The 13,057-nt window shown below is 32.3% G+C and overlaps 1 protein-coding gene across 1 annotated transcript in view; it reads right to left on the reverse strand.

The window, feature by feature from the left end:
- Positions 1–12,164: 12,164 nt before the first annotated feature.
- LOC119676089 overlaps positions 12,165–13,057 on the reverse strand; it is a 6,941-nt gene continuing 6,048 nt past the window's right edge. Inside the window, exons 4-5 of the mRNA XM_038087316.1 lie at positions 12,857–12,971; positions 12,165–12,802 (exon numbers count right to left, since the gene is read on the reverse strand). Of these exons, the coding sequence (XP_037943244.1) occupies positions 12,165–12,802; positions 12,857–12,971 (753 nt within the window). The remainder of the gene's footprint in view (positions 12,803–12,856; positions 12,972–13,057) is intronic.

Genomic DNA, 13,057 nt, shown 5'->3' on the forward strand with positions numbered 1-13,057 from the left:
AACAAAGAGTTTGCATCAAATTTTGTGTTTCGAACGAAATTTCGTGTGCAGAATCGTTGCGAATGCTACAAAAGGCTTATGGGGAATCAGTTTTATCGAAAACTCAAGTTTATGAGTGGTACAAAGCCTTTCAGGACGGTCGTACGACCGTCGAAGACATTTCGCAACGCACTACTGAGGTGAACTGGTTTCAACAGCTGCCGTAAACGAACTGTCTGACAGATCGCGCTCATTTTTGGCATAGTAATTAAGGACAGTGCTGCCAAACTACATAAACTTAAAATATCGAAAAATATACAGCGCGCGAATTTTAAATGAGAATTTCCGAAAACTTTTCAGTCTTAATGTATATAAGTAATTATCATAATATATAAACAACTATGTCAAAAAACTATTGGGAATCACTCAACATAAAATATTTACTATTTATCAAAATTTATTGTATCGCCTTCAAAGCATGCTCTTTCCGAAATAATACCCTAAACCCACAGAACACTCGAATTATTTTAAATATTTATTTTATTTATAAATAGAAACCTTGAACTGATAGTTTAATTTTAGAATAAGCAAGTCAGGTGGAATCGAATCAGAGAAGTATGGTAGCTGTTTGATAAGATTTGTTGAGTTTTTAATCAAAACTTTGTTGACAAAGATAGTCTTGTGAGATAGTGCGCTATCGTGGTGCAAAATCCTTAAGTGTTTTACCTTAAATCTAATTACAAATCTGGAAAAGTTTGCTTTCTCAAATGTTAGATAATGCTTAAATAGTATTCTTAATTTACTGTCTCAATTTCTTGCAAAATTTCCGAGTGCAAAACAGTGCTATAATCGAAAAAAACTATTAACGTCACTTTCACTTTAGATCAACTTTTATGGCTTTTTTTATGTTTAATCCAAGCGCCCTTCGGAAGACGTTTATTACAAAGCTCATTGGCAAGGGTTACATGCTAAATTCATAAGCTTACATGTCATCATCACTTACATCGCATGAATATGGAGAATTGACCGCTTCTATCTTGTATTTAGCGATTTTGAAGCGATTGTATTTTTGCAGAAAATTCACATTTTTCAGTTTAGTCGAATAGCAATGCATTTAAAGTCCGAACAATATTTTAAAATGGTACAAATTCATTCATGACTTATAGAAATTTCAGCGGTCGCCTTTTTCAGATTGTCATATGCCAATGTCTTTACTTTAGTAAAGAGCTAAGGTCATTGCTGACAGACCAGAGCGAAGGAAGTCTTTCACCATTTCTCAATTGCTTTTAAGCGCCAATATACTAATAGTTTTAAATAAAGTCCACTTAACATAGGTATTATGTAGAGTTATGTTATGTTATCTTAAGCCTTTTTCGAGTTAGTGCATCTGTGCACTTTTACTCTATGATAGCTGGGGGGATTCTGCAGAGTCCAGCCCATCTAATTGACTAATTTGAGTATTCCTGATAATCTTCGTGATTATTCAATGTTTGATCTAAGTTCTGCGTACCGCCCCATGCGGTTAGTGATTACTCTGAGATTAGATAGTGCTAAGTAGGGCAGCCTGTCGGTAGAGTTATGTATGTCGGCAAAAGAAATGTCTTTTCCAATCTAAAATATAAAACAGATTATTTTATATTTTAATATATTGTTAAAATTGCAAAAACTGACTTTCAAAATGACGCACTGTAAGTAAACAAAACTAAAAGTGACGCTCTATTTCTGCCTGTGTGTAAAGAAAAGTGTTGCCAACTTAGGGGCTATAAAATACTTCTAAAATTCTTTTAAAGGGGCATTTTAAGTGATAAATTTTTGGTATTTTTTTGACAAAATATACATAAATATATATCTTTCTGTAGACTTTACTATTCTGTCATCCATAGCGAAAATTATTGTTAGCCTCGCATAACTTTCGTAAGCAGTAGCTCTTTCTGGAGAAGCACCTTTGGATATTGCTAAAATGGTTGAGTTCGGTTCTTCTTTAAGTTCTGTTTCAACTTCGGTAAAGTTGTATAAAGTTTTTTTTTAATATACAACTCTGAGTAACTCTGAGTATATATATTCCTCATTGTATGATATACACATACATATTGTATATCATAATCTATAGTTTAACTAGTAAATGTGTACGGATATTATTCATTTTTTTTATCACACTTCTACAAAAGTATAGATTATATCTATTAATATAACATAATTAAACTAATTAACTTATTTATTTTATTTGTAATTGTCTACATTTCAAATTTTAAACTTTCTGGTTGACAATTTTAAAATAAAAATCTGAAATTAGTTTTTGAATCAAATTAGTAAATTAGTCCGTTCAACACATACACCGGAGAGCATAGGAACAGCATCACCATTAACGAAAGATGTTAAATCAAATTATAATTTAGTTAATTTCCCATTGTTAACAGGCATCTGAAGTGTGGATGAAAGACAGAGAATACATTTAACACATTTCGAAATTTACATCATCGTTAACGGTAACATCAGTAACTGTAGTACATTTGTTGCTCCGTTGTTCTGTGGACAGGGATTGAGAGGCGTTAATTACCAATTTACATGCAATGTTGTCATTTTGCTTTGGTTGCGCTGTATTTTCAATCAATTCAAATGCGGATGGCATACAGCTCATTTGCATGTGGTACACCTAAAAAGGACATCACATTCGAACGGTTATTGTATAATCAAACGTACCTTCAGAGCGAAGGAACGGCATAATATTTGTCCTTGTCGAAGTCATTATCATGATTTCGATATTTCCGTTTCATGCCTTTGTCAACGGATGTATTTTACGGTTTTTATAGCATTTTCACTATTTCACATTATATTTTTAAGTTTTCTTCTGTTCTTGCTCCACATTTCATTTCATCAATTTACTTTTTGTTAAGACGAGGAAAGGTTCTTGACCTTACCAGTATACGTACATAGTGCTTTACACATTTCCTTAATGTTTGCTTGTATTGTGGTTATAGTCCTGTGATTCTACTACTTCCTTTCCTACTGCTTGCCTTTACTCATATTTCCAATTATCTGGTCACATTTAAAGAAATTAAAGTGAAATTCATCCTGGTTTGTAGTTATTTGTTGTTGCTGTTGTTGTTGTGGAACCTTTTGTTTGTACGCTCCTGACATATATATAATGTTCGCCTTAATTTTCACTCTGACGTTTATTTTGGTTTCATTTCAATTGTTTAATTTTGTTGTTTTTCTTTCATTTCCTTTTTTTTGATATTCATATTCATTTTCTTTTCCTTTTCCTTTAAAGACTCACAAAGAATTTTAACAAAGATTCCGATATCATCCTCGAATTGAACAGCTCACTGAACATTATTCGCCATTAGACATTCATAGAACTCACTTCGGTTTACTTAATTGTCAAAACTTATTTTACGCACGATGTGTCAAAAATAATAAAATGACAATAAAAATAGAAATAAAAATAAAATATCTGAAATAACAATGAAATAAAAGGAACACATACACGTTTTGTATTTAAATTTAATTTTAGTTTGCAACTTTCAAGTTTTCCTATATGCGATTGTTTTTAACTTTAATCGTCCGTTGGAGAGAAGAATTCAATTATATTTCGAAAAGTTTTGATTTTCCATTATAGGAAAAAATTATTCTAAATTAGTTTAACGATGAAAAAAATTTAAAAGAATTAAATAAAATTTAATAGAAACATATCACACAATATTAATTAGTTAGTAGGTTTGATGAAAATTGTAAAATATGATTAATGCTTTCTTGATTCGTATGATCATAACTATTGTTCATTATTGTCTATTGAAGTTTACATCATAACTCACAATGATAATGTGTATTATTGAACACTTTAAGTAATTAATGGAAAGATCTTTTATGACAGCTCAAACCCTACAACAGTAGGCAACCATACTAATGTTGACTTACTATGACTATCAAAGAAAATTGTAGTCTCCTGATTTATAGAGTTTTTCTGAAGCCAATCAACCTATTATCATAATAATAAACACTTTGGCGTAGAAGTCATTAAACAGGTAGATGATTTCTCTTCAGTCCCTTTTTGAGTTAAGAAAACTCTTGAACCAAATACACTTTTTATCTTTAAACCATCCCTAAATGTATGGTAATCTTGTTTAGTTCTGCTAAATTCCATTTTCATATGTATTTCAATCGTAGGAATAACTAATAATTTTATGTATAGTGGACTGGTTAGGATAGAGGTACAGGTTTAAGGTTTACGTGTTACAATCCAAGGGCTGATATTAAAACATGAATATTAATTCTATCGCTATCTTATTAATTCTATTGTTATCTTATCAAGATTGACAATAACAGTTACGGAGCAACATTTTCTTATAGGGAGTATAAGCACCCATGCACTATATTCTCTATATCTCCATTAGCTTACTAACGTTATATTACTTCTAAAGCAATGGATATCAGATTAGCGCATCATAGCTAAGTGTTGTGATATATAATTTTAGTAAATATTTGCATTGTAGTTTTAAGAAGAAGCTCCAAGTAGCTTTCAATCATTCTTTTGCAGAAGTAGAAATCAATGTGTGCTTTACTTACCTGTTCGTCGACCTTTACTTTACTATTAAACTTTGAATTTATTTTACCTAGATATTTTATTTGAAAAAGTAGCTTCAGCTATTGGTCATTCGTCTTTAGTATCTTAATAATAGTAGATTTGTGTTCCACGGTCTATGCCCAAAGCATTACTAATAGCCTAGTCCTAAAGCTGATCTATTGCGCATTTATTAACATCACTTGTTGCTTGTGAACATATCCCAAACTGGTATTAATACGTAACCTGGATATGTTACGTTTTCAAGTACATTCCAAATGAGTTTATTTCAGATAACTTTTATGGTAATAAGCCAAAATAAAGGTGGAAGAACTCCCACGTATCTTGTCATGTTAATACATATTTTCAAGTTCTCCATTGAACACTTTACTTTATGGCACAGCAATGACTCTAGCGGTATTCCTTCATTAACTTATTTCATCATTTTACTGTATTTCAGTACTTCATTGATCACCGTATTTCGTAGCATACCAATGACTTACAAACCAAAACAACATTTAACACCTACGGCATCATGGTACTTCAGTACGACATTTACACTTATGTCATTAAGTGCATGACGTAAGTGAAAATGCATTTCCTGTATCAAAAAAATGTATCTAGAGTAAATTACTTCAACTTGAAGGATCTCTTGATCGAGTTTTTAATTTCATTAAGTGGTGTTTCGGTCATATCTATGAGTCTATGATATGATTTTTCTCTCTACGGAAAGATAATGTAGCTACAGACTATTTCTTTATATTAATATATCTAATATAGTGGTAATATAGTAACCTAGAATAGTTTTAATTGAAATGGCGAATAATAATGTTCTGCAAATATGTTTTATGATATATAATTTTGTGTTCGATTTTTATTGTTAATAACATTTTTATTAAAAAGAAAAAAAATTAATAACTGTGCAAAATTAAATGCTTGGCAAGTTTAATTTCTTTTGGTTTTATGTAGAAAATTAAAATTAAAAATGAAAATGTCAAAATGTTTTAAAGTTTCCCAGTCGTTTTTATTTCAATTTCCGCCTCGACTTGGCACCCCACAGTCGTTGCAGATTTGTGCACCAGAACGAAATTCATTCCGAAGAAAAAGTAAAAGTAACATTTGTGAAAAGTTTTTGTTCTGTCAAATACTTGTAGCATTTTTTAAGGATTTCAATTTTGAAATCAAACACATGCGATGGCAATTTCCAATGCACTTCTGTTCAAACTTTGCAAAGGAAAGCTTTAATGAAAACGACAACAAAATCGAATTTCTACTATGTTTCAGTGGGCACCTTCGCTTCTCTTGCAATTGATTTCAAAGGACTAACTTCGAAACAATTTACATATCTAATTAATTTTCAAAACTTTCAAAACAATGGAATAACTTTAAACAAAGGTAGATGTAGCAAAATATTCTCTAAATTATAAGTACAAAAAAATGCATAAAATATTTGTAATATGATATATAGTGATATATAGTATTTAAATACCAAGACAAGATGTCATTTCACTACATAACTGCACTATTTACTATCCTCAGATCTGACCTGAAATGGATTTCTGTATTATAAGAGTACTTTACGAGTTTAGTCTCTTAAGTATAACTTATTCTCTACTTTCTTCATATCAGTGTCTTCCATCAATGATGGTGGTGTTATTCTTCAGTATTTTGACTCTGATTTACATCTACAATTCTTAATCGAACTGTGAACTAGTTAGACTACCGACTATGACAGTCAACTGAAGAAGCAAAAATCAGTTATGGTTTATAGAAAATCAGGAGTTGTGTAAGATTCTGGCTTTCAACTGTAGCTTAGGAATTTGGTTAACCTTGCAGTTTAGAAAAAAGAGTGGAAAATCTAATTTTCATTGACATTAGTGAGATAAAAATAATAGTTCAGCATAAACTATACGATTAAGAAGCATTCTAACTTAGGCTTTCTACGCTATGCTCTAGGGCAATCTTCATAAATTTCACAGACTCACCCAAATTCTCTAATAAATTGCAGTATCAAGCCTATTTACCGAGTCCTTTTTGCATCCGGTATATGCTTGTTCGGCATGCTTTCATCACGTGTTTCGAGGAGTCTTTCTTCTCTCTACACAATCTATAAATTTCATTGTAGTTTCTGTAGTTTCATAAAGTAATAATTTTGTGAAATAGTTATAAGAGAACTCATTGGGTATTTTTACTAAAATGAATAAAATCCTTGACTTAATTTGGGTTGTACGTTACTGAAACCGATTTAGTTTGCAATAGCGTTGATGGATTGTTCTTGTACAGTATTCTCTGTCTCTCATTTTTTTTTAATAAGTGGGGAGAACTGACCTTTACCTAAGCAAGTAAATGGTGCCAAATTTTTCTTTACAAGTTTTTTTGTCATATTTGATCTGATTATTTTGGCCAAAACTATCAAGCTTATCAAGAATCTTCATTTTAAAGTGTCCTGATGTAAACTGAGTGTATTGATTATCGTCTTGATATCAGTTAGAATAGAAAATATCTTTTATTCAGCAATTAAGATCCTTTTCGCAAACTTGCTAGCCCCTCGTTTCTAGAAATTTTGACAGTACATGCAATTTTGACGATGCATGCACACCCGCTGACTTTTATCACTAGTCTTAAAGTTTTCTGTCTATATAGGCTGGTATCTAGCTATTAGTTAGAGTAGAAATTATCTCTTATTGAGCAATTGTATAATGCCAGATTGCTTCTTTGTAAACTTGTATGTTATTTATTGCTATGAACTTTAATGCTGCATGAAATTTTGACAACGCTATACTTAGTCAAGTACATATAATTTATCAATACTCTTCTTCACCAGTCTTAAAGTTTTCTAACGAAAATTGACTATATTGGTTTTTGTTTAGCTATCCGTTAGAATGAAAATACCTGTTCCCCAGGAAATTAATGGTGCTGGTTCCTTTCCTTACATGTGTGTTTACCATCTCGCTGTTAGATATTGCAATATGATCTAATAGTAGATCGAGAGAGAATTTGTATATGTCTATTGTGGATAAGGATATTTAATTTATTATGAATCTTCATCGAAGGTCTTAATATGTCATGACACTTATAGTATTGAATACTGTCTGTCTATCAATTGGGATAAAAAAAACCTCTTCCTAATCAATTGGAGCCCAAGTTTTCAGATCCAGTAATGGAGATTCTATTAATAAAGTTTTCTAATGTGGACACTAATCCATCTTCCCAAGTGTGTATATCATTATTTTTGGGAGAGAACTTCAACTGACTCGGAAGCCGTAGAATTCAGGCCTCCTTATCTTGGACAAGGATATTCATCAATACTCTCTATTATTATTCTTAATGTGAGTGTATTGGCTGCTGTCTGACTACCAGTTATAATAGTGATTCTTTGGTTCTTATTCTTTAGTTACGTTCAAGATAGTTATATTTTGCGGGGGTCTTATGAGTGTTTTAACTGACAAATCGTTACCTAATACTCATAAAATTTTTTACCAATCTTATTATATATTATTAGACTTTAAGTAGTATGTTTTTGAGTAAATATTTGTTAAAATATATTGTATATATAAACATATTGCAATGATTTCAATCTGCAATGTAAGTAACTGAGACGTGCAGTGTTGATTGTAGTACCCAAAAGTAAAAACTGCATTTTTAAAGCATTGCAGAAGTTTGAGTTTACAATTTTGTGCTTGTTAGTTTCAGCCGTTGCGGATTACATGATTTTTAGAAACGACAAAGCTCCACAGCACTGAAACTGAAACAAAAATGTCAGCAGTGGAATGGATTAATTCTGATTACAGTCTAAGAGGAGGTGTGGGCGGTTATGCGTTTATGCCATTTGTTGTAACTGCCAGATTACGCGCACCGCATGTGGCTTTCAAAATTTCTCCAACAACTACAGTTTTAACACCTTCCACAAAATAAATCTCAACAAAAGTGGTTCCTGCACTTTAAGCACACAAATTATTTCGTCTCATATATAAATTTCTTTATTTTTTTTTTAAGTGAATAATGTCATCAAAATGTAACAAGTAAAATTCTTGTTTAATTGTAATTCAAAGAATTTATTTTCACAATTTATTTAGAAACAAAAAACTCTACCTTGGACGAAATATTTTGTATTGTAAATGATGTGCAAACAAAACATTTTCTTAAAGCAGATTTACGCATTGACGCATAAAATGTACCAGCACATGGACAGCGTCATACTTCCAGGTGAAAGACTCTGAAACAAGCAACTTAAGGAGCCTTCGGTGACTGGCACAGCATATGCCGCATATAATCACCTTAATTACTGTCAAAGTAACAAATATAAATACACAAAAACACACCACAGTACAACCTGTGGCGTTTTGGCCCCACGCCCACCAGCAAGTAGTCATACATATTTTTATATGTTGTGGGCGTATATTGCAGGTCTTCAACCCAAATATACACTCAAGCATGTCAGAAATGTAGTAAACGAAATAAGAAGAAAGAACCCATTTGAATCATTTACGACAACACTTCTGTAAAATGTATAGTTCCGCCATCCCAACATCACTCATTTACACATCCCAACTACAAAAACATAAATACAAAGCTTGTCTGTTTGTTTGGCACAATGACAAAGAAAACTTAAGAGCAAATTAATTATAGTATCGTGGCGTTCACAGTAGCAGCGAAACACTAGCATAGCTACGATCATGGCTGCCTTCACACCAGCCCGCACTGATTTATCGACAGATACACTCCTAGCTCTACTCATAAACGCATATTCTGCATAAGTGTATTTGCGGAGCGTTCTTGTTAGTTTTATGAAAGCATAAGTGATATATAAGGACTCCACTCAACACTGCCGTAAATCCGTTTTATTCTGTAGTCGTATTTCGTAGTTGGCATTACTGCAATGAGAAAAGCATTTGTATGTAAGCTAAAAAATTTGTTTGTATGCTTGCGTTTCTGTGTTAGTTGGACTGTATCTGTATGTTGTGTGTCTGTGTGCGAAGGAAAAAGGAAACTATAAAGGTTCTTTCGCATGTATAACAATGTGTACATGACAGGTACCGAATATTATCGCAGTTGTAGGAGGTCAAAACCACCTCTTCCACCGGAACGCATTAGCTCTGCTCTGTTCTCTTGGTACTGTGAAACAACAATAAAACAAGGGGAATGGTTCACGCATTCAGCAACGAAATAACTGCAAAACACCTGTCGGCAATAACTAGAATTTCTGAAGAATTAGACACTGTCTGCAATTGTTGTAATTACGCAGCATTTTGCACAACAAATAAAGGACTTCGAGCAAATATTTTCCCGCTTGTACCACAATATTAAGGACGACTGCTACGTTTTTTGCCATCAAATAAGACTTTAATACAAGGTATTTAAGCACATTTTTTTAGAAAATTTTATACAACTTGGAAAGGAATTTTAGTTATTTTTAGACTACAAAATATCTCCTACTAAAATAGAATATAAAGGATATTAAAAAAGAGATTATATGCAATGAATGAAGCGAGGGTATGTATTTATAAAATTTCATAGAATTGGCAGTCAAGCAGTAATTTGAAACTTTACAGCCATGTAAGAGAATTTTAATTTATTACAAGACTTATTATGACATATTATGAAAAATATATTTTATAAAGATATATTTCTGTTTCTAGTATTTACCAAAAATACACTTAAAAACACTCTCAACATATAAATCCATCACAATGAGATAAGATTACTACTTATACAACGGAGGCACAGATTATTAGTAATATCTTTCGTCAATGAATAAAGTACCTTCTGCTCAAAAAGTATTCGGATTTTGTTGTTTGTGAACTACTTCTTAAGTAATAGACCTTTTTCAAAAAGGTTTTTTTTTTGTTATGTTGGTACACCCTTACTTGACATATGGTACAAATTTGAGCGCCTTCTGTCAATGAGTTTGTTTACAGCAGCTGTTAATGTGAGACTACCTCAAGTGCATTTAGCGATTTTTACTATGGAAAATTCTTGTTGTACGCGATTTTTTGATCAAACACGGCACCACTGTCAGGCACCATATTCACCAGATCTGGATCCGTGCGACTTTTTCCTGTTCCCGAAACTCAAATTGTCCCTTCGTGGTAAGCGTTTTGAGACGATTGAGTCGGTAAAGGAGAATTCGCCAAAGGAACTAAAAGCCATACCTGCACGGGCCTACGAAAAGTTCGGTTAAGCGTTGGCATATGTGTATCGCTTCAGAAGGAGCATATTTTGAAGGAGATAAAATAAATTTGGAATAAAATTGAAATTTGTGTTTTATTAACAAAATCCGTGTACTTTTTGAGCTGGAGGTATATGACATGATATACCCAAATCCCCTACTACTCTGACGTCTTTTAAATTAACAGTACTAGTACCTAACTTAACTTACTTTTTACTTTAACAGAAACTGTGGTATTTAATAGAGAGGTTTCAAATAGTAACGAACAACAACAACAACAATTATTTTTATAAAATAATAATAATTTTATAAGAATTGAAATATTTTTTGTTGTTGTAGTTTACTATTCTCTACTAAATAATGTTTAATGTCTAAAAACATTATTATTTCATTGCGCATAGACGAAAAATGTATTTAGATTTGTTTGATAATATCTTCTTTTAAATAATTTAATAAATAAGATCAAAGAAATGAATTCTATAAAGGGCAATCAACAACCCTACATCTAGGGCTCTATGAATATGCTGTTGATATTCAACTTTATGCTGTGTGCTCTATATGATTCCACTAATTTCCTAATTTAAGTTACTTAATATCATTTTAAAATATTTAAGCTTCGGTTACTGGAAATTAAATTATTCTGTCATAAGCATAGTTCAGTTTACCATAGATAGTCAAAAGTATAATTACGAGTATTTACAAATATTTGTAGGTCGGGTTTAATGGATTTCTAGTGAGCAACTTTCTATTAAAAAAAATTAATATTATTATTGGCTATTTTTCCTACGATTTTCATGCCTTCATTTAAGTAACAAAATTATTATACAAAAATGAGGAAGTTGTGACTTAATAATGACCCTGGAAGTAATGATTTATGTAAGACTTTTGAATAAAATTTGCAGTCTTATTTAATGAACATTTGATTCCTGTAAGGTTTAAAGTCAAAAATAAATTCAGGATCGTGAAAAGTCAGTGCAAACATTTCTCTAAACACTTTCTCTAAGCGAATCCTTTTGTTCTTGTATGCAAAAGTGTTTCACTAAGTGGCGAGCATTGTTTGAACAAATCATCACTATTAAAAGTTTAAATATTATAATCCGGCATTAATGCTAACCTTGCAGGATACCCTTCATTGTAATAGTAAAACTTTTGCCAGCAGCACTAACTCAAGCAAAAACTTTCTCAAAGAAAATTTAAAAGCTTTTAATTTGCTGCAATCTTCGCATACACAGATACAAATTGCGCTCGGGCCGGTACTACAGTTGGGATGTTCAATTACGCGAGTAAATTTGCTTGGAACTGTTATCCTTTTGTCCACACAAATACCAGAAAGTACAATTTTAATTGAATTTGTAATTTGTTTTTGCTTTCGCTTTCGCTTTAATATAAACTAGTCAACAAACAACAACCTAAACCAAGATTATTAATAATTAATGTGGTAATAATTCGAAAGTTTTATAAACGCAATCTTCGCAAACTAGATGGTAAGTACTGTTGACTTGGCACCGGGTTTGCTGGTAGATATTGCGCATGAGGACTAGCTGGGGCAGTGTTAGTAGCTGGGCCAGTGGCTTTCGAAGCAAAATTCAAAACATTAGCGGTTCCTTGGTCGCTGTGTGAAGCACCAGGCAGAGAGTTGTACTGCGACTGTATGGCCTGCTGAGCGTGAGCGGCATCTTGTGGTGTGCGGTATTTAACGAAGTGTACTTCAGGTATACTTCTTGATTGTGACTTTTGATTCTCAAGTTGTTTAGCTAAATTACCAACGTCAGCTTGTTTTGTAAGGACATAAATTGCAGTTCTTTCATCAGTAGCTTGTCTGGCTAAGGATAGGGCAGCATTTGCAAGTCCTTGATTTTCTGGTGTTCTTATGAATAAAACACGTAAGTTTCTTTTCAAAGAATTACTACTTCTTTGATTAGATGCACCATCATCAAATTCTTCTTCCGGAGCAGAATAACTATAAAATTCTTTTTCATATTCTTCAATTAATGGTGCAGGCTGGGACACTTGAGATGATGTCTGTTGTATGGGTGCGGCGTGTTGTATGGACGCCTGTTGTATGGGAGCTTGTTGAACTAGTGATTGTTGTGCTGATGCATGTTGAGAAGATGAACTTTGTGATTGTGATAGTAGAGCTTCGCCACGTAATTCATGTCCACTGGCACCTGGAACGAACGAGAGACCTTGTTCTGAATGCGCTACAGGCTGGTAATTATAACCTAATTTATCCGCACAGGCAACTGCTAACAAACAGAAAATCTGTAAGGGATATTGAAGAATAAAATGAGAAACTTTAATTTATATGAATAAGAAAAGGATTACTATTTCTAATATATTAAGTGATA

This window comes from Teleopsis dalmanni, chromosome 2, assembly GCF_002237135.1.
Source record: "Teleopsis dalmanni isolate 2A chromosome 2, ASM223713v2, whole genome shotgun sequence".
Lineage (NCBI taxonomy): Eukaryota > Metazoa > Arthropoda > Insecta > Diptera > Diopsidae > Teleopsis > Teleopsis dalmanni.